At 39.5% G+C, this 22207-nt stretch overlaps 1 protein-coding gene across 1 annotated transcript in view; it reads right to left on the bottom strand.

Annotated features, from left to right (window-relative positions):
* ATPCL (ATP-citrate synthase) overlaps positions 1 to 22207 on the bottom strand; it is a 122185-nt gene that overhangs the window by 2230 nt on the left and 97748 nt on the right. The window contains exons 7-19 of the mRNA XM_089644011.1: positions 21676 to 21833; positions 20545 to 20722; positions 19792 to 19947; positions 18461 to 18584; positions 17483 to 17679; positions 15317 to 15432; positions 11293 to 11433; positions 7907 to 8046; positions 7494 to 7732; positions 6809 to 6951; positions 5785 to 5947; positions 1222 to 1355; positions 609 to 815 (exon numbers count right to left, since the gene is read on the bottom strand). Coding sequence (XP_089500137.1) covers positions 609 to 815; positions 1222 to 1355; positions 5785 to 5947; positions 6809 to 6951; positions 7494 to 7732; positions 7907 to 8046; positions 11293 to 11433; positions 15317 to 15432; positions 17483 to 17679; positions 18461 to 18584; positions 19792 to 19947; positions 20545 to 20722; positions 21676 to 21833 — 2096 coding nt within the window. The remainder of the gene's footprint in view (positions 1 to 608; positions 816 to 1221; positions 1356 to 5784; positions 5948 to 6808; positions 6952 to 7493; positions 7733 to 7906; positions 8047 to 11292; positions 11434 to 15316; positions 15433 to 17482; positions 17680 to 18460; positions 18585 to 19791; positions 19948 to 20544; positions 20723 to 21675; positions 21834 to 22207) is intronic.

Genomic DNA, 22207 nt, shown 5'->3' with positions numbered 1-22207 from the left:
TAAAAAGTGGGTTAATTTTTTTAAATTTTCAGTCTACTTGGGTGCCTAGCATGAACGCCTTAAAATTTTATTGTCAACATTGCTAGAATGAGTTCAGTATTATATATTTTTTTTACGTGAATATTGCACAAGAATCTCAACTGCTCCCTGTTAATCGGAGCCAGTGAGAATATCGCATCTCTAAGCGGGATATTATGCGAGGCCGAAGGGTATGAATAGAGCGAGGAGGAGGGGAAGGGGAAGGTGGGGTGAAAGTACCTGGCTATTCAGGTCTGGTCACCAAACACACCGACTAAAGCCATTTCAAGCAATATTTAAAAAAAAATTGTGACACTTCACAAGAGCGCCCCTGTCTGTACAGTGTAAAGGCAAGGGAAATATGCCCATCCAGTTGGGCAGGGATGTACATATAATTACGCTGAATTTTCACCAGGGCGATACTGAGAGTATGTACCTCTCTGGAACGTGCCACAAGCATACTACATTATATCAATTCATACGAATTAAATTTGATATAACATAATTTATTAAATATAAATTTAATGACTCTAAAGTTTCCCGCTTGTGTTAAGAATTAATGACTGTATGTATTATAATGAGTGTGTTACCTGGTGAACTGTCCCGAGTGGCGGAAAAGGTCCACGAAGGCGGCGGCGATGACTCCGTCCACGTTGAGGATCAGGTTGGGCTTCTTGCGCGTGGTGATGGCCTCCACGGCAAGCGCGTACGTCAGCGTGGGGTGGCGCGGGAACTTGGCCAGCACGTAGCGGCTGAGGCACGCCACGCGCTCGTCGGGGTTGTTGATCGACTTCACCCTGAAACACGCAGAGAAGATACGCCATTCAGGACAATGGTTCCAGGATAGAACAGAATAATGAAGAAGAGCGAAGGAAAAAAAAAAAATATATATATATAATGAAATACATTCTAAACCATTCTGTTTTAGACGTTACATTATTTCTGAGCCTATTGCGGTTGCCAGCAACAAAGCATTGTTAAATTCTCAGATTGTTTCTGGCTTCCGCAAGGATCTATTATGGGACCTCTCCTGTTTTTTTTTTTTCATTAACTCCATACAATGGGACACAGGATCCATGTCATCTTTGGTAATGCTGTGTGGTGGGTCTTTTTTGAGAAGAGAAAGGAAGACTCGAAGAGGCCAGCAAATCGTTCCAATGGCGTTCTCTATAAACTGTGGGGATGTATGTGAATGGTGTTTACCTGTGTCCAATGCCCATGATGAGCTCTCCCTTCGCGCGTTTCTCCGTGACAAAGTCCATGGGATGCTTTCCAACCTGGCACGCCGAGTCAAAGTCCCGTGCTGACGCGTCTAGAGCTCCACCAAACCTGTCACCCTGGAGACAGACAAACAATTCATTCATGTTTTGTGAAAAATAGATAATCCTCTTCTTGCAAGTAAAGAAACAACTCTAGGAAATTCACTGACGTCAGACTGCAAACTCATGCCGTAAAACAAAATTTGGATATAATGTCTGTGATGTTTGGTAATAAGTTGGGTTTTCAAGCTATAGATGGCACCAGTCATAAAGCTTACTCCAGAGTCCGACAGATGTCGCTAGAGTGTAGCAATTGCCTGTGGGATATTATTGACAGACAACAAGCTTCTAGAAACAGAGAATTACCAACCCTCGGGTAATGAACAGTGTAGCTAAATCCAGACTTATTTGTTGTAACGTAAATAAACACTATTATAGTAAAGAACCTTTTCCTTTTTCAAAGAGTTCCCAACGAGCTGGAGACAATAGAAAGGTTCAAGCATGACTTAAATAAACAACGACAAGTAAAGTTAGCTAAAGTAATTAACGGTACAGCGCAGCCGATTGTGCAACTTTTATACACAAGGCTGGAATGTTTTCTGACTGGACCGCCACGCGTTGCTTCCTATGTCGCGTGTTGCGTACTGCGCTGATTAAATTATAAAACATTTAACCCTTCAGGTTTTTAAATATTTTTACTAACAAGTCCCAACGACATGGTGAATTTTATTGGAATTTCGGAATGCTTCCGAGGTATCTAAAATGTGCTACATATTACAGTAGAACCTCGTTAATTCGAAATCCAGCGGACATCAAAAATCAAATTTCGAATTAACGAATTCCCACGTAATTCGAAATTTTATGAAGAAAAAAATTTTTTTTTAAATACGCCGAAAATCGATTTTTTCGGCCGCCTCTTCAAATCCGGGTGGTATTTTAGTTGTAAATTCGTATTAATACCAATTATTTCTTTATTTTCGCGGTCGATTACCGTAGCGGTCGGCCCTTTAAATTCAGATATTCGCAATAAATTCGTAAAAATGCTATATATTTACGAGTAAATCGAGATTTTGCTGCGGATTTCGGTCGCGGCCTACCCTTTAAATTGAGATATTCGTAAAAATACGATATATTTCCGCGTAAATCGGGATTTCGCGGTAATTTTCGGTCGCGGCCGGCCCTTTATTTCAAATATCTGAATTTGAATTCGTAAAAATACGATATATTTCCGCGTAAAACGAGCATTCGCGGCCGTATTCCGTCGCGGCCGGCTCTTCAAATTCAGATATTCGAAATAAATTCATAAAAATGCTATATATTTATGCGTAAATCGAGATTTCGCTGCCGATTTCGGTCGCGGCCTACCCTTTAAATTGTGATATTCGTAATAATACGATATATTTCCGCGTAAATTGAGATTTCGCGGTAATTTTCTGTCGCGGCCGGCCGTATATTTCAAATATTTGAATTTGAATTCGAGAAAATACGATATATTTCCGCGTAAAACGAGAATTCGCGGCCGTATTACGTCGCGGCCGGCTCTTCAAATTCAGATATTTGAAATAAATTCGTAAAAATATGATATATTTCCGCGTAAATCGAATTTTGTCGGCAGTTTTTCGTCGCGGCCGGCCTTTTAAGTTCAGATATTTGAAGTAAATTCGTAAAAATATGTCATATTTCGGCATGGATCGAAATTTTTCGGCCGATTTCCGTCGCGCCGTATTTTTTCAACTAAGATATTCGAAGTAAAGTTAGTAAAAATACGATATATTTCCGCATAAATTGATATTTCACGTCCGATTTCCGTCGCGGTGATGATATACGATATATTTACGTGTAAATCGAAATTACGCGGCCGAGTTTCGTCGCGGCCGACCCTTTAAATTCAGATATTTGGCGTAAACTCGTAAAACTACGACATATATCCGCGTAAAATGTATTTTCTCGGCCCTTTAAACTCGGATATTCGAAGTAAATTTAGTAAAAATACGATATATTTCCCCGAAAATTGAAATTTCGCGTCCGATTTCCGTCGCGGCGGGCCCTTTAAAATTCAGATATTCAAAATAAATTCGTAAAAATACGATATATTTACGCGTAAATCGAGATTTCGCGGCCGATTTCCGTCGCGGCCTACCCTTTAAATTGAGATACCTATTCGTAAAAATACGATATATTTCCGCGTAAATCGAGATTTCGCTGCCGATTTCCGTCGCAGCGGGCCATTTAAATTCAAATATTCGAAATAAATTCGTAAATATACGATACATTTACGCGTAAATCGAAATTTCGCAGCCGAGTTTCGTCGCGGCTGACCCTTTAAATTCAGATATTTGGTGTAAACTCGTAAAACTACGACATATTTCCGCGTAAAACGTATTTTCTCGGCACTCCAAACTCAGATATTCGAAATAAATTTGAAAAAGTACGACATTCCAGTGTAAATCGATTCAGATTTACAAAATAAAAATACTTATTAGGACAATGTATAATCACGTAAAAATACATTTTTCGGCGTTTTTCCGCCACGGCTGACTTTTAGATTCAGATTTACGAAATATTATGATTTATTTTCGCAAAAATCAAATTTTTTCGAATTACACGAACAAATTTTCGTGCGCGGACAAAAATAAATTTCGAATTACGAATTAACGAATTTCGAATTAAAAAAAATTTTGTATGAAAAAATTTTTCAGCGGAAATTTTTTTTGCGAAAATTTCGAATTACGCGTTTTTTCGAATTATCGTGGTTCGAATTAACGGGGTTCTACTGTACTTATTTTTTTAAGTTGTCGTTAAAAGAAATACTGTTTTAGAAACTAGATTAAATTATCTTTGAAATATTTGCATTTTAAAAAAACGTTGATCTTTCTAAAATATACATTTTTAATATCAAACATGAAAATGTTAACAAAAAAACTTAACAGGACATTTTGAATCGGAACGTCCATAATTTTGAAATAATTAGATATTTACAAAACATATTCCTTTTAGTAGGTAATCAGTAATAAAACTGCAATTTCACTTTTTATACTGTTTGTGCAATAAAAAATATTTTTTTAACTGTCAATGAAAAAATGACGAAATTCATAATGATGCACTTTGACAATTTTTTAAAATTTTATCTCTGTAATAATGTATAAATATTTGACGCAAACTGTGAAGAATAATTATTTATCTTTCCAATGACGAACATATCACATATCTACGCAATATAGAAAAAAATATAAAAATACTTTTATAATGTATTGCCGTCCCGGTCAGATCTGTCCTTCAGAGGCTATAATGGAATATGATACTTTTGGCTAGTAACGTCCTTCCGACGCCTGAAGGGTTAAGTGTGTCTAACTAAATACTAAAACAAAATAATCGATTTTGGAAACAAGCTGAACTTTTTTGCCCAAATTTCGATCGTCATATTTCTTAAAGACACTGTCAGATGGTTTGATAATTAAAATCCAAATAAATTGAATATTTCTGAATATATCAGAAAACTAACAACTGTTTTTGGAAGATGATGTAATAGGCTTTCAATTTTTATTATTAGCATATCATCTTTGATGTATTAAAATTTTGAATGCAAACAAAAATGTTTTAACCCTAGATAACTGATCGCTCGTCGAGGCGACGACGCGCTACTCGGCGAAATTCTAAATCACCTACTTCCCCCCGCTCCCCGACCTTGACTCTTTCATTACCTTTCTAATTTGAGTAAACAGTGCAGCACGTGACGCAATTGCGGCCACACGCATACTAGGACGTGCCCTATGACCATCTCGTCGTCCACTGGACGAAACTTTAGTTATAATACGTACATTCATATATTCTTATGTTTATTGTTAATGTTGGCGAATCTTCTACAATAGAAGCTGCGGTTCCATATACGTCAAACGTGCCTAAAATTAGCTACCTGTGTCCATCCAAGGATGACCAAACACCGTTGCACCAGATGTAGAAAGGCTATTTGTGGTCCACATAATGTTGACATGTGTGGTCACTGTGTAGACTGATATTAATTTGTTCATTATAAACCTTACTTTCGTGCCATGTAACAAGTTCCTATCTTAATTAAATGATTTATTTCTAGTGTTTTATTGCGTAGTCCACTCCACGAAAGTGTAGTTACAATGAAACAATGAAAACGGTTTAGTTATCTAGGGCTAAAAATGGCTCATAATTTTTTTTAGACAAATGTACGTATTATAAACATTATACTGTCACATCGATTTTATGTAGTTTCATAAAAAAAAACATTTACGAAGTATTTAGTACTTGGTGTTTTCTCTTTTTATCGCCGTTTTGTTCACATTTCGCACCATGACAGGAAGAGAGACAAAACTATTTCTGTGAGACAAGAGTTACAAATTATCCTGAGGAGTTAACCACATGGTAGTATTTAGAGTAGGTAAAAAATACACCTACTACAAGCGTGAGGGGGCAGATTCAAGGTCATCAAGTTGTTAATCGATGTTTGTAAAGGCCGGGGCGGACTGTAGACACTTACGATTGTGAGCAGGCCGCTGACGACGCTGGAGACGAGGTCCTTGCCGGCCCTGGCGCAGACCATGGTGTTGTGCGCGCCACTGACGGCCGGGCCGTGGTCGGCCGTGATGATGAGGCACATCTCCAGGAAGCGGCACACCTCCACAGGCAGTTCGCGCTGGAACCTGGAATCAAATTCAACTCGCATTAGTTATCAGTAGAGACCTGAAAGTATTATATACATGTTCTACAAATATTGTCTATGGTTATGACAAGCTTAAACCCTCAGGCCTCTGGCATATTGACTGTTAAACTACTTAAAAACGATTTCAATTCGCAATCAAATCCAAATAAATGCGACGTATCCGAAAACTAAAAACTTTTTTTGAAACGTGATAAAATACGCTTTCAAATTTTAATATTAGAAATATAATTTTTTTTAAAAGAAACGTAAAAAAGTTTTAAAAAATTAACAAAAAAACTAAAGATAAGTTTTTTCGGTTAAAACACTGCACTAAAATTACTTATAGGGAAAAAAAAATAAAAATTTCTAGTAGAAAATGCATTTACCACCTCACTTCTGTCGTTTCAAATAAAAATCATTAATAAAAGATTGCATAATTTTTTCGCTATCTGCAGTCGGAACTCTTGGTTTCGTAGAGGTATACATTTTAACTCTTCCGTGGTTAACTTTTGGATTTGAATATAAAGCGTGGTGTTTTCTCTTTCTAACACCGTTTGGTTCATATCTCTCACCATGAGAGTAAGGGAGATACAACGAGGCCATACGAGCTCTTCCCAAAAGCGTACAAAATGACTCTGCCGATAATTAGGGTAATAATCGGTTCCATGACAAATCAATTAAATAAATAATACAGTCATGAAAAGTTTTATCTTTAATTTTCGATACGGTAATTTTGGGGGGGCAGTGATAGGATTACTTAATAGGCCCAGTTAAATGACATAACTTGTTGGTTATGCTTGGAAATGAAAGGTTAATCAGAAGATTTGGATTTGTACTTATATACATATTTATAAGCACTGACCACAGGAGACTGACGGTGAGACCGATGCCGTTGGGCCGCTCGGCCAGCTGACTGATGGGCACCCCGCTGTACGTCAGCTCCTTACCCCTCTCGTCGCAGATGGTGGAGATAAAGTTGGCGGGCTTGCGGATCAGACCCAGTTTCTGGAAAGACAAGCACAAACGGTTTATTGCAATGCGACACACGCAGGAATAATGAGTGATGGCAGAGTCAATGTATTATATTAATTGAATTAAAGTCGATGTAATGTAGTGAATGGTGGAACAAGTTGGAGACATCTGAGAAAGACATTAGCAATAGCAAAGCATTGCTGGGTTCACCAGTCTTTTATAAAAAAAGAATAAACATGAGAGGTCCCATGGTAGGTCCTTAGGGAACACCAGAAAACTTGCTTGCTCCATACAATGGTTTGGATTGTATTATTATTATCATTATTAGTTATGAATGAGTCAAGTCATCCTTTTCTCCAAATGAGAATCCAACTGAGCTTTTTTCTTTTGAGTGCGCATGGAGATTTTCATTTGTGTTGGTGGTGAAGTCTTGAATAACTGTAAATATATGACCAGATAACATTTTCAAATTTGTCTTTAAGGAGAGCTTTGGCATCCACAACATGCTCAGCAACGAGGTAACAACTAAAGAAGAATGTTTTGGATTGTATTTGTCTTTGGGAAGAAGAACTGACCATGGCCCAGTCGTAGTCCATGGGCAGCTTGGGCGGCTGCACCTCAGGCGCGGGCTTGAGGCGGCCACTGGCCACCAGCTCAGAGTACACGCGCCCGATCTCGGCGCCCAGCGTGTCGAAGGAGGAGGGAACGCGCGCACCGTGACGGGCCAACGCGCAGTTTTTGGCCGTGGCCTCCTCCAGCTTGGAGCCGGCGCACGAGCCGGCGTGGCCGAACTGCACTTCCGACGTGAACATCGCTGCAAACAGATAAAAATTGTAAAACAAGTGGAAAATTTTCAGGTTCAATTCAAGACACATTTGCATAATTAAGAAATTAAGTTTTTAAGAGTCATACATTGTTAAAATATGTATATATATCTGTTCTGAAGATAACACGGAAAAATATGTGGGAAGAATACCAGGCTACTTACATGAGCAGGTGCCGATGCACCAGGCCACCAGGGGCTTGGTGATGCGTTTCTCCAGGATGGCGCGGCAGACGTGGTACTCTTCCACACCCCCCACCTCTCCCAGGAGAACCATCATCTTCACTTTGGGGTCTTTCTCGTATCTGGAAAATATATTATTATCATTAGAAATCAGTAAAGGTGTTACCATCTACATCTCTCTAACCATCAGGCCGTTTCTCAGCAGGGTATGCAGAGAGCATGGATCCCCACACATTGCTTGCTTCATTCACATTCATACATACTCTTCTGTTATTTAGACTCTTAACTTAACTCGACTCAAGTATTTGATTCGCCTGTCTTCGTTGGGCGTCTCTGACATCTTCTAGCATTTACTTTCACGTCATACATTCCTCTGGTACACCAGTGCTAAGCGTCCCTTCTTGACACATTTCTGGCGGGTACGCACACAGTTTCCAATGCAGGCGCTATGCAGTTTCCGGGCGAAAATAAAGGCCCTGCACGAATTTCTTTAATTTGTTTTAAATCGCTATAAAAGTACTAAATGAAAATCAATATTATTTGAAATGCAATTCAATTAACTTTGTAATATGTTTATCGTGTTTATATGTAATATACCTATCGGTATTTGCCCATACCTGCTTTCTTTAAATACGCCCCACATCTCTTGCTCGCTTGCACATATGAGTTGAGTGGGTGCGGAACAGAGATAGAGATTCGAATCGGTTGTCACGGTCATAAAAACCCTCATTCCGGGAATTGAATTATTACAATAACAAATAATATACTATTCTTTTGTTGAAATACCAATGTAAACGAAAGGCACGAAGATAAATATAAAAAGAAGACTTGCATTACGATTCGATAATAATATACTTATATACCTGATGGAATACCTGCCCTGGTATTGCAGAGGTGTGCTGCGGAAATAGTTCCAGTTTTGACAAAGCTCTTCAAAATGTCCCTGAAGTGTGGCACTGTGCCCTCTGGTTGGAAAAAAGCGGTCATTCACCCTATTCCCAAGAAAGGTGACCGCTCCAACCCGGCCAACTACCGCCCCATAGCGATCACATCAGTTCTGTCCAAAGTGATGGAACGTGTGATCAACGACAAACTGCTCACATACCTCGAGAAGAACAAAATTATCAACGACCGTCAATATGGATTCCGGCGGAACCGCTCGTGCGGTGATCTTCTCGCGTATGTGACGCATGTTTGGGGGCGGTGCCTGGAACGTCACGGTGAGACCCAAACGGTCGCACTAGACATATCCAAGGCCTTTGACCGGGTCTGGCACCGAGGACTTGTCAACAAATTGCATTCTTACGGACTTCCCGCATCCCTGTGTACGTGGATTGCTGACTTTTTAAGGGATAGGTCGATTCAGGCGGTTGCTGACGGTTTCACCTCTTCCTCGCACTCCATAAATGCTGGCGTCCCACAGGGATCGGTTCTGTCTCCGACTTTGTTTTTGTTGCACATCAATGACCTTTTGACATGTGCACCGATTCATTGTTACGCGGATGACAGTACAGTTCATGATAGCTTTTTGTTTGACAAGCCCCCAAAGGGCACACAAACTCCAACGGCTCGGAGGGCTTTGAAGCAGAGAATGGACGGTTATCTCGAGAGTATTTCCTCCTGGGGTAAAAATAATCTCGTCGAATTTAATGTTTCAAAGACCCAATCCTGTCTGATTACGTCTAAAAGGGATCCAAATGATAATCTAGTCTCCTTCAACGGAAGCAATCTTCCGAACAGGCCTTCCATTGATATGCTTGGTGTAACTATAAGTGACCAGCTCAGGTACGGGGGCTCCATCGAAGCCAGAGTAAAGTTGGCCTCTCAGAAGCTGGGCGTACTGTACAGGGCCCGCAGATACTTTAATAGTACACAACTGCTCACCCTGTACAAATCGCAAGTGCGCCCTACTGTCGAATTTGGCAGCCATCTCTGGTCTGGAGCCCCAAAATACCTGAAAAAAACCCTTGACTCTGTGCAGAAACGGGCGGTCCGTTTGATAGATTCCCCAATCTTAACAAACGGACTGCAATCTTTAGAGCACAGGCGTCAGGTAGGTATGCTGTCCTTGTTCTATCGGTATTACAATGGAAGATGCTCTGAGGAACTAGCGTCATTGATCCCTTCGGCACCGGTGCGTAGTCGGGATACACGCCAAACGTGCGCCCAACACTTGTACACAGTTGACACTTGTCACATGAGAACGGGTCGCTTCTACGATTCGTTCTTAAGTTCAACAGCTCGGCTGTGGAACGAACTGCCGGCCTCTGTGTTTCCTCCCTCCTACAACATGGGACTCTTCAAGACCCATGTTCACTCCTTCCTCTCCACAAAAAGACCCTCCACACAGCATCCCCAAAGATGACATAGGCCCTGAGGGAAATTATTTTCTTCAGGGCCTCCTGTGTGGAGTAAATATAAAAAATAAAAAAAAAAATACTTATAGTTGGGACCTTTACAAAGAGATTGGTATATAATATTCATATAAAAACATTGAATTATTCCGTCTTTTCATTCATTGAAATGAGGCTGGCGCAAAAGGTAGAACTACCTTTCGAGGTCAAAGTGTGTTAATCTTGTTCGCTTTCTTCAGCTTTGCTTTCTTTCGTAACTCCATCAAACATGGTTTTAAACACATACACCTCAGTAGCGTATCTCATTTCTACAGCATTCAGTCTTCTTGCATCCTTCCTCTGCTTGTTCCATGCGTCGTTGCCATCAGCACTCCATTGTGGACTGCTAACCTCGCTTCGCTGGACAACTTTTAACTAGCGCTCCATTCAAAGAGTTTCCTGCATTTACCCTTGCACACTTGCATACAAACACAATGAGACACCTCTTAAAGCAATGATGCTACAAGACTTAGGAGTTACCATTTCACAAGACTGGAGATTAAAAATATACAAAACATATATGCAACCTCTCCTGGAATATGCTTTCCAAATATGGACTCCATATTTTGCCAAGGATCTAATAGAGAGAGTACAGAGACAAGTCACAAAAATATCATGAGCTTTTTAAAGACCAAGACTGTGAGAAGAGAAAGGGGCGACTTGATAGGGACTTTCAAAATTTTATCTGGATATTATAGTTGCCATGGCATCCAAGAAATCTTCACCAACACAAATGTTCATATCCGTGGACACCTTTTGGATCCAATCCTAGGAAACACTTCCTTGCATAGGATTCTTATTTGGAGTAGAAGGATTGACTCATCAGCAGAATCCTGTCTGCTCATTAACTAATAATGATAATCATCCAAAAACGCTTGCAATTGTTCCAAGAAGTCATCGTTCACAACGTGTTGTCTTTTATCTGTACTGAAACAAGAGTAGTGCTGTTTAACTGTGATAAGAAATTTGTTGTACCTGATGAGGTGGTCCAGGAAGGTGCTGGCGGGATATCTATCTCCCCCGATGGCGACGCCTTCGTATACTCCGTCCGTCTCCTTGCTGATGATGTTGTTCAGCTCGTTGGACATCCCCCCGGACTTGGAGACATACGCCACACTGGGAATAAAACACAAAACAAATGAATATACATACATTTTATGATAAAAACCAAATATCAACACGATATTTACTATATCAGTTATCAGTCAAGCAAATTAATGATTTATGAAAATTACATATCTGAATCTCTTGGTCTCGAACAACAATGGACAGTATATACACTGATTTAAGTAAAGCTTTGGACAAGGTTCGATATCACATACTTATATAAACTCCGCTTGTTGGGCATCAAAGGTAAATTATTGAGTTGGATCGATAGTTATTTTAGCAATAGGGTGCTCAGCGTAAAGATTAATTCTGTACAATCTTATATATTTGAGGCCGCAAGTGGGGTTCCTCAAGGGTCCCACATCGGCCCAACATTTTTCTTACTATTCATCAATGACATTGTTGACCAATTTAATGATTTAGAAGTTCTGCATTTGCTGACGACTTAATATATAAAAGAATACGACATATATAAGATTGCCAAATTTTACAGACTAACTTAGAACAACTTCATAAATGGTGTGAACATTCAGAAATGTCATGATTTTCCAAAACTCATTATATAAATAATATTAAATTAATACCAGTATCACATATTCGTGACTTGGGTGTAATATTCTATGAAAACTTGTCATTCATTGAACACATCAACTATATAACTAATGAGGCTTTAAAGATGCTTGGCTTCCTTTGCAGAACTTTAAGTGATTTTAAGTCCTTAGATTGTATGAGAACCCTCTATATTTCATTAGTCAGAAGTCAATTGGAGTATAATTCACCTATTTGGTCCCCTTTAGATAAAGTCCACTCTAACAATATAGAAAGATTTCAGCACAACTTTCTTAGGTACGTAAATTTTAAGCTCAAAATTCCAATTGATTACATTACATTATATCAGTTTGATGAATCAATTTCATCTAAAAACACTGTATGACAGGAGAATTATGTCAGACCTGGTTGTGTTACACAGTCCTTAACAACTGACAGTCCTGCCATCGTTGCCACTATTAAATTCCATGTGCCGACTAGAAACACAAGACAAAATGTAACATTCTTCTGCAATACATATACAACCAACTATCAGACACACTTACTAACCAATAGGATGCATGATCTGGGCAACAACTTTGGGGTACTATTGATATATTTATTGACTCCATTCATAGAATTAAGCGTAATCTATACCAGCACTTGGTTGAATCCTACAAATTCTAGTAGAGTTGGTAATGTAGTTTTAGTGATTTGTCTTATATGTAGTACTGTTTTAGTTTCTATATTATTTTGTGCTACTGTTACATGTTTTACTAACATTGTTTCATATTCAGTTTATCAGTTTACGGTTACATCTTATATTCTGTTCTTAAAATCCAAGTAAAAGCCCGGCTGGGCATAAAACCAAATAAATAAATCAGACGGCGTTGGGCGGTATACCAAGCACGGTTAACAATTAATTTTGACTGCTGGTAGAAAAATGCCAATTGATTTAAGCGCGGCGTCTTGGATGTCACCGACCTTAACTTAACTTTCAATATACACAACTTTTTGAATTCATTCAAGTCATTCGTCATGCAAAATACTAACTTACTATTATACTTACTTATAACTCTCTATTTAGAGGGTATTTCACTATGCCGGGCTAAATATCTGACTAGCTAGCCGTTGGCTGGCTTTAAAGATCAGAATAACTTCGTTATTCAACGGCAACCGTTTCACCATTGTTGCCGAGTCTGGATACATCGCAAAATGTTTGCAGTTACCCCATCTACTGCAACGCCTGTCATGTTTTGCCGCAATGTCTATGGAATGCTAGCCTCAACGCCAATTGATCTGTGGTCAACGCCGTCATCCAGTTTCCCGCCATAGTCCGCACACCGCAAATTGTGCTTTTTTTTGGTTATGTTATGTTGATTATCAGGTCATTTTAGATAGATTCGTGTCGAATTAATACATTGTTTCTTATTTTGAACACAATCAAATAATTCAGGATGGATCATACAAGCATTCAAATTCATTCGAGCTCTTAAAACTCGCGACCTTCGCATCGCCGCCCTTTCACCTGCTTCTGTAAATCAAAAACCTCGGTATCCATAATAATTCGCAACAAAATTCGACTCACTTCTCCGCTGTCAAACTCGGAATGTTTTGACGCCATCTTTGATTCGAGGAATAGCGCCTAACGTGAGGTTCGAGCACTGATTAGTCAAATCGAACTTTAACCCGAGCGTTAGCGTTATTCAGATATAGTGAAAACGAAAAAATGACTAATCCGCGGATTAGTGCTTAGTCAGAACACAATCAGAGATAGTGAAATACCCCCTAAGTGTCAAAAAGTGTAAGGAGGTAAGAGCTTCATGGATGCACGCACAGATGGCAGTGCATAGAGCTTGCGTGGAAGTCCGCAAGATGGAGCCAGTGGCCAGTAGTCACCAGGGCCAGTGGGAAGGATCCCAGAGAAACTTACTGTTTCAGATTCCAATTAGCCAGCTTCTAGTTAGGTCCACTATCGAGTCACCATTATAATACGAGGAGTAATAATAAATCCCTGATTAATCTAAAAGAACCAATTATTTATAAACTCCTTCCAAGACGAGTTGGAGACCTGTTACGAACACAACAAAAAGTATGGGCGGACTGCCAATACATATTAAAATAAGTGTATTTCAATTCGACATTCTCAATTTAATTTTATTTTGATGTAGCCATTTGACATTTAGGAATGCCAATCCATAGACAATACCCGTCAATGTCATCATCGATTTCTTATTTATTTCATTGTCAATATCGGCTTGGCCAGGACCATATAACTCTGGTCTAGCCTTGAAACCCACTTGAAACCAACACGCCCAACTCCGTTTTCTTATGGAAAAAAATATTGTGGCTGAAAGCTCAGATCTCATTGGCTTAGAGTTTGACATCTGGCTCGAGGTCGCACGGGAGCTGACGCAGTTGTCCGGACGTTGTGAAATATTGACATATCTTGTGTCTAAAATATTGCTTGTTAAAGTTCTTTGTGATAAAAATACAAAGCCAGTGTTGTGTTAGCGAGTTACAAACATATATTCAACTCGACCCAAATGTACTACCTACGTAAGTTCAAGTTTAACCATTTGAGTGCTGGACCTTTTTTCATAATATGTACTAAAATTGCGTGTTAAAAAACAGGGAAAAAATTATTACAATCCGACGTATTCTTGTTGAACGTATTTTTGCTGTGAAATCACAGCTCACAATTCACTGTTTTTGTAATTGAATTAAGTGATTTTTTTTAAATAATGCACACCACACGCACTACCTCGCACGCCGAACTCTCGACGAGCACTAAAGAAGTGAAAATCGTCGAAATATCAGCGATACGCATTCAAACGGTTAAAGTGAATTGACAGATTCTAGGTTATTCCAACGTAAATTACGCGTCAGGTTTTTACAATCGCAAAAGACGTTAAATGGCTCATTAAAAGGGCTTCTTATCAACACCTTCTTGGCAAATATGTCTACCTCCACAGTGTAATAAATGTTATTTATTAAATCGACCAACTTATTCATGTTATTGCTCAATGATTATCCTGTTTTACCTTATTGTTTTGGTGAAATAATTTTTTTTTATAAGTATGTAACCATTTTTAAAAGAGTTTTGTGGGTTAAAGTATGAACGGCTGAGTGCAATTATCACCGCTCCGTCGGCTATATCCGTGGTTAAGTAATGTACAAACTTTTTCCATACAAAAAGCCCGAAGATACCAATCTAGTGAGTGATTTATTTATGGGCTTGGCTATGGACACGTCTAACGAGCGCAATAGTTATCTGTTAAGCCAATCGATCCGATATCGTCAAGTTATCGATTCGGCCATGCTAGACTCCCCAGGTTGGGTTAGGTTAGGTTAGGTGGCTCACCTGCCGGCGCGGTACAGCTTAGACTCGATGATGTTGTCGATCATGCCGGCCGTGTTGCCGATTTTGAAGCAGCCGGGCTTGATGCCGCCAACCGTGGCCGGACCTATGATGGTCACCTGAAATAAAGAACATATAGACACGTACATTACTATCAATCACACTGTACAATACAAGCCATCCTAATTCCCAATAGGAATGTATGTCAAGCGATATGTTGAAATGGGATATATATATAGGGTTTTCCAATAAGAGGTATTATTTTGAAGCTGTCATTTTTGACATTTGACAAGTAGAAACTATGCCATTAATAAAAATGGAACGATACACGCTTCAACAACGCATTAAAATTATTAAAATTCACTTGAGTGAATCAAATGCAAATCATCTTGAGTGATGAGGCCCTTTTCCACCTCGACGGCTTCGTCAACAAACAAAATTGTCGCATATGGGGCTCGGAAAACCCAAGAGTTATTGTTGAAAAGCCTCTCTATCCTCAACGTGTGACTGTTTGGTGCGGTTTATGATCCAGCGGAGTCATTGGACCATACTTTTTTGAAAATGAGGCTGAAGCAACAGTTATGGTGAATGGATTGCGCTATCGAGAGATGATTAATGGTTTTTTATGGCCGGAATTGGATGGTATTGATCTGGACAACGTTTACTTTCAACAAGACGGCGCTACGTGTCACACAAGCAACGAAACCATTGATCTTTTACAGGAAAAGTTTCTTTGAATATCAAAATAACACCTCTTATTGGAAAACCCTGTATAACAGTGTTATAAAGAGAGAGCACCACACTTTGTGTATGCATTTAAAAGTTTACAATAAACGCACCTGAAAATTTTGAAATAATTTAACAACATTTAGAAATTGAAAAATATTTATCAAGGTTTGCAAATTTTATTATAGTGACAACAACTTTTATAAGGTGACCGGATAAATCATCAAAATGAAAATTCATCACATCTTTTAAAAGTTATATAAAGTCATGAAAGTGATGAAACAAAAACTTTTTTAACTGGGTTAAGTAGGTTAGGTTAGGTTTAAATTTTTTTTTTTTCATCGTTTCTAATGACTTTATTTCACTTTTTAAAGGTGTGTTGAATTGTCGATGTGTTAATTTATCATGGTACCCTTTTATAATACCTTTGTCTCATTAAATTTTGTAATACTAAAATCTGAAATAGTCTTTATAAATTTCTTTAAATAATCTAATGTAATGCGAAAATATTTTCTGCGCAGTCCTAATTTATATTTTAAATATAGAGGCTCTAGGGGTTAATTCACACAAAAGTTTAGGAATTGTAATTTGTATATAAACATCACAGACATAGGAATTAATAGACGAGAAGATAATGGCGAGGGGTAAAATCAACTGTTGAAGAACGAAGGGAGTAAGGCTGACTGTGATTCGTCAATAAATCAATCTGACAGTAAATAGGCATCTCGCATTATAATATCACCATTTAGTTCTTAAAAGTAAAACCTGCTTTTGAATGAATAGACATTTTTACATGGGAGCGCAAATTACTCGCCACGTTATGAACAAATTTGCGAAGTCCAAATTCGGCAAAAAAATTCGGTTCTATTTTCAGAGTCGAATATTTCGTTTAAGTATTTAGTTCACACACTTTTATAAATGTTCATAATTTACTTCCCAGCAACCAACCAGCTTTGTGTTTCGCGTCCAGACGTTTCTCGATGTGATAGTATATGTTTCTTAAACTGATCTATTTTATACGATGTGAATATGCTTAAAATAAAGTAAAATAATGCTTATATATGGAATGTAATACGACAATTGGGTTTATTCTCTTTTTCACATCTATTTTTACAAGTTTTCATAGTACAAGTCAACATTTTGCCGTGTTATTTCGTAAAATGAACCGATGATGCCTCGACCATAGTTCGCACAAGAATGATGACGTCACGTTTTCAAATTTCACTTGAGGCCATACGCGAGCCCAGCCGGCTCCAATGGAACCGGTATGGGGAGTGGGGATAATACGCTTTTAATCACTTAGGGCAGGTCTACTAATATTCATATGTCTATGATAAACATTCATTTTTACCAGAATTCTGCAGTCTTTGTTTATTTAAAAAATGCTAACTAGAGGTTGAACTGTATTAGGAATGGTGGCAGGAATATTTAGTCTCTCCGTACCTTCTTAGCGTCGGCGGCCTGGATCAGCTTCCTCGTCATGTTCTCGGGGATGCCCTCGGCGATGATGACCACGGTCTTGAGCTGCTTGTGCGTCATGGCCTGCAGGGAACTGTCGTAGGCGGACCGCAACGAGGCAAAGTTGATGAGCACCGTGGCCTCGGGGTGTTTGGTGAAGCCATTGTCCAGGTCGCTGTACACTGCCGGAAACGATATACAAAACGTCCTTAGAAAATATGGTTAAATTTGGTAAAATAAATATTTAAATGATATTTGGACCCTTCAAAATATCCTTTGGGCGTACATAAATTATACAAGTGTTTTAATCTTTTTTATATGTATCATGCGGAAATGGGTGAGTTTTTCGACACTGAACTGATTGCGAGGCGGGTGTGGGTACCGCCGCCCCTGGAACCATTTATTGGATAACCAACACTCCTGCCGTAGGTCCGTTTGTTGACTTGGCAGGGGTGCCCGTGTTCACGGGGTGAGGTTTGTCTAGGATTTGGTGACATAGGCCTTAAAGGAATTTTTTTCCTCGGGGCCTCCTGTGTGGTAATGTAAAAACAACACTGGATGCCATGAATAAAATCCAAAAAATCGCCACGGTAAGTGGGAATTTCAACCTTATCGTCATCTGCGTAAGAAGTGCGTGATTTTGCGCGATTCTGAATGTTACACACCGAGATACATCACCATAATAACTTTTCAATCTAATCTGTTTTTCCTCCTTCGTATAATCCGGGCCTCTTCAAGACCCACATTAATAAATCCCTTCCTACTGCCTAACCGGGTTGCGATATAGCTCCACTGTCTTTACACTGTGTAATGAATGGGAACTGTTTTGTCTTGTCGTGGTGAGAGAGACAGCATGAAAAGCTGTTAATTGCAGTCTGTTGACTATTTTTCCGCCATTCCAATATCACACCTAAAGTATGTTGTATTAATAAAATGAAATATATAAATTTGTATATGTATTACCTGGAATAAATATTTCTTTGTTCCCGAAGTAGAACTTCTGTTTGTGGTCAGAGTGGAAGGGATATACGACAGCCACCACGGAGGGCTCCTTGCGACTGCACTCGTAGTCAAAGTCCAGCATGTTCTGTAAGACCAACAAATACATATCAAATTTGGGTAGCACCGCCAATGCCCGTAAGCGATAGTTACCCTAATTTGGGTAGCATCGCCAATGCACTCGAGCGATAGATAACCATATTTGGGTAGCACGGCCAATGCCCTTGAGCGATAATCACCCAAATTTGGGTAGCATCGCCAATGCACTAGAGCGATAGATAACCATATTTGGGTAGCACCGCCAATGCCCGTAAGCGATAGTTACCCTAATTTGGGTAGCATCGCCAATGCACTCGAGCGATATATAACCATATTTGGGTAGCACGGCCAATGCCCGTATGCGATGGTTACCCTAATTTGGGTAGCATCGCCAATACTCTCGAGCGATAGCTATCCATTTTTGGGTAGCACGGCCAATGCCCTTGAGCGATAGCCACCCAAATTTGGGTAGCACCGCCAATGCCCTTAAGCGATTGTTACCCTAATTTGGGTAGCAGCGCTAATGTCCTTGAGCGATAGATAACCAAATTTGGATAGCACTGCCAATGCCCTTAAGCGATTGTTACCCTAATTTGGGTAGCAGCGCTAATGTCCTTGAGTGATAGATAACCAAATTTGGGTAGCACTGCCAATGCCCTTAAGCGATAGTTACCCTAATTTGGGTAGCATCACCAATGCTCTCGAGCGATAGCTATCCAATTTGGGGTAGCACGGCCAATGCCCTTGAGCAATAGCTACCCAAATTTGAGTAGCAACGCTAATGCTATTGAGCAATAACTACCCACATTGAATTGAGACAATAGATTGTTTTTCCCTTGCAACTGCCCTTGAGCGATAGCTACCTAAATTTGGGTACCAATGCCAATGCCCTTAAACGATTGTTACCCTAATTTAGGTAGCAGCGCTAATGTCCTTGAGCGATAGATAACCATATTTGGGTAGCACCGCCAATGCCCTCGAACGATAGCTATTCAATTTTAGGTAGCACCACAAATGCCCTTGTGCGATAGCTACCCAAGTTTGAGTAACACCGCAGATGTAATTGAGCGATACCTACCCACATTGAATTGAGATAATAGGTTTTTTCTACACTATTAAATGGGTATATTACCTATAATAGTGTGTCGAGTAGGTACTCTCAAATTGACCAGACTCAGAAGAAGCATAGGTCGCTTATCCTCCTCGAGTGAAACGTGTATAACTTAAAGTGAATAAAACGTAATAGAGTTGGTTACCTGTATGGCCCTGTTCTGCATGCCCCAGACGATGGACTTAGTGCTGCTGTTGAACAACTCCTGACCTTGCGGCACCGGCCTATCGCCGTCTCTCTCGCATATGGTGTCCAGCTCCCTCTTGCTCATGGGACCCTTCTTGGCATCAGCATCGCCAACCTAGAATTACACAACGGTTTGATTAATGCTAACATTACAAAAGCGACCACTAAGATATTGATAAGCGAATACGGCAAGGGACTGTGACTTCTCCGATTCCGACTTTTCGCTTTTCCCGTAGAGAGTCAATTTGTCATTCGGAGTCAATTCCGAAGACGTATGATGACAATGTATGAATGTGAATGAGGCAAGGAGTGTGTGGTGTGACCAAGTTGTTTGGCGGTCCGTCCTCTCTGCCTACCGCTGTGGAGAAACGGCGTGATGGTTAGTTAGTTAGTTAAGCCAGGACTAAAATAACGTTTTATTATAGCCGTGAACTCGCCATTGCCGTGATTGTTATAACAAAGTTCGACTGTACTTATATTTTTAAATACACATAATAATCTAAAATCATAATAAATAGGTGATGAGATGCGAATGATTTTTATCAGAAAATCATTTTAATAATAAATTCTTTATTTCTCTAGTTAAAATTTCTTTATTTCTCTAGTTACAATATACCGTGTTTCTCACGGTCTACACTAGTTTGTTCTAAATTCAGTGTTTAAAAGTTTTTTTTATTCTGTTTATCCGAACCAAACAAAAAAATGTACTCACTCCACTATTTTTATCTGCGCGCAGTGGTGGCAACAACGCGGGCGCGTCGGGCACGATGAGCATCTCCTTGGGGATGGGTTCGTGTCCGAGCGCGTACCGGCAGATCTGCGTCATGTGCGCCTCCGGCCCAAACACGTACAGAGGGATGGACAAGCGCTGGCCCACTTCACGCATTTGTCTAAAGAGAGAGAGAGAGAAAAACACTTTATTAGTCGAGCAGTAATGTCTATTAAGAAACCCCTAAACTTTCCATATTCCTTTCCAAAGAACCAATTTAACCTTCTCAGAACCATTTGGAGTTTATTTTATGGTATGACGTTTTTTTGATTTGAGCTTTCGTTTTCGAGTAAATCCAAAGATGGAATTATTTCAGTAAAATTTGAAAAGAAATCTGTCACTAGGGGGTTAATATAAGCTGTCCTTTAAAATGCATCAAGCTTACAACCGGCTCCTAAAGTTTTTCTAACCCCTTAGTTAACGAAAAAAAAAAAAAATTTAAATGGTCAGACCAAAAAAAATAAGTCTTTTTGCATTCTCTAATATATGTAGATTCACCAGTTTCCCGCTTGTACTATGAGTTTCCAGACACCATGTAGTGGCAAGATAATTGACATCTTTAGCGATAGCTTCCTAGAAGGCGTGGTCTAATGGTAAGGCTTTCGACTGGCAAATCCTAAGGTGGCAGATTTTCAAATTCCGGCGCACGCACAAGTAAATTCGATTTGATTTGTTTGTTTTATATCACAATTAATCTATTTAAAATAATGTATTGTATACTTGAGTATACTCTCAGCATCGCCCTGGTGTAAGACCACCATTCAGAATTGAAATGTTGGTTGTTATGGCTTTAGTCACGTTTGGTGACCAGGTCTGAATAGCCAGGTACATACCCCAATTAGGTATGCCATAGTCTCACTGGCTCCAGACAGTTGGGATTCTTGTGAGGTATTCACATAAAAACGTATTTCCAGACCGGTGCCAAAAAGAACAATGAAAATAGTTTCTCGCGACAGCATTCCCACGTTTCTGACATTTGTTAAGATCAAATGGTGACCCGTTTCTGCACAGCCAAGAGATATGTTCAGCATAATGGTAATCAAATGCGACATAGTTTGAAAGACTGACTAGTACCTGAGTCCCTCCTGGTAGTTGGGTCCACCGCGCCGCACAAAGATGGTGACCTTGTGTTCGCGCAGCTTCTCCTTGAAGTGGTCGATGGCGGAGATGATGCCGCGGAATGTGTCCGCGATGTTTGTGAAGTTGGCGATGCCGCCGCCAATTATCAGCACCTGGTCAGACAAAATAACATAATGCATTATGAATTGAATTGTGCTGATAGAAATTTTTAAACAATAGAAATCCCAATTATGAACGGTAACTTATGCTTTTCTGCAAAAATACGTAAAATACTAAAATGATACGTCAAGTATTGAAGCTAATATAAGGGATGATAGTAATTTTGGGTACTAACTACTCCCCCACTTGGCTGCGGGGTAGTTAAGAAGTTCCCACTTAAGAAGTTTTGTTTTTCAATGAAATTTCATACAAAAAACTGCAAAATACAGTAGAACCCCGATAATTTTTAAAACCGCATAATTCGAAATTTTCGCCAAAAAAATATCCACAAAAATTTTTTTTCATTCAAAATGGTTTTTAATTCGAA

This window comes from Hesperophylax consimilis, chromosome 20, assembly GCF_061612785.1.
Source record: "Hesperophylax consimilis isolate HC1 chromosome 20, BYU_Hcon_1.0, whole genome shotgun sequence".
In the NCBI taxonomy this organism is placed as follows: domain Eukaryota; kingdom Metazoa; phylum Arthropoda; class Insecta; order Trichoptera; family Limnephilidae; genus Hesperophylax; species Hesperophylax consimilis.
This window is presented reverse-complemented; position numbering and strand designations above follow the sequence as displayed.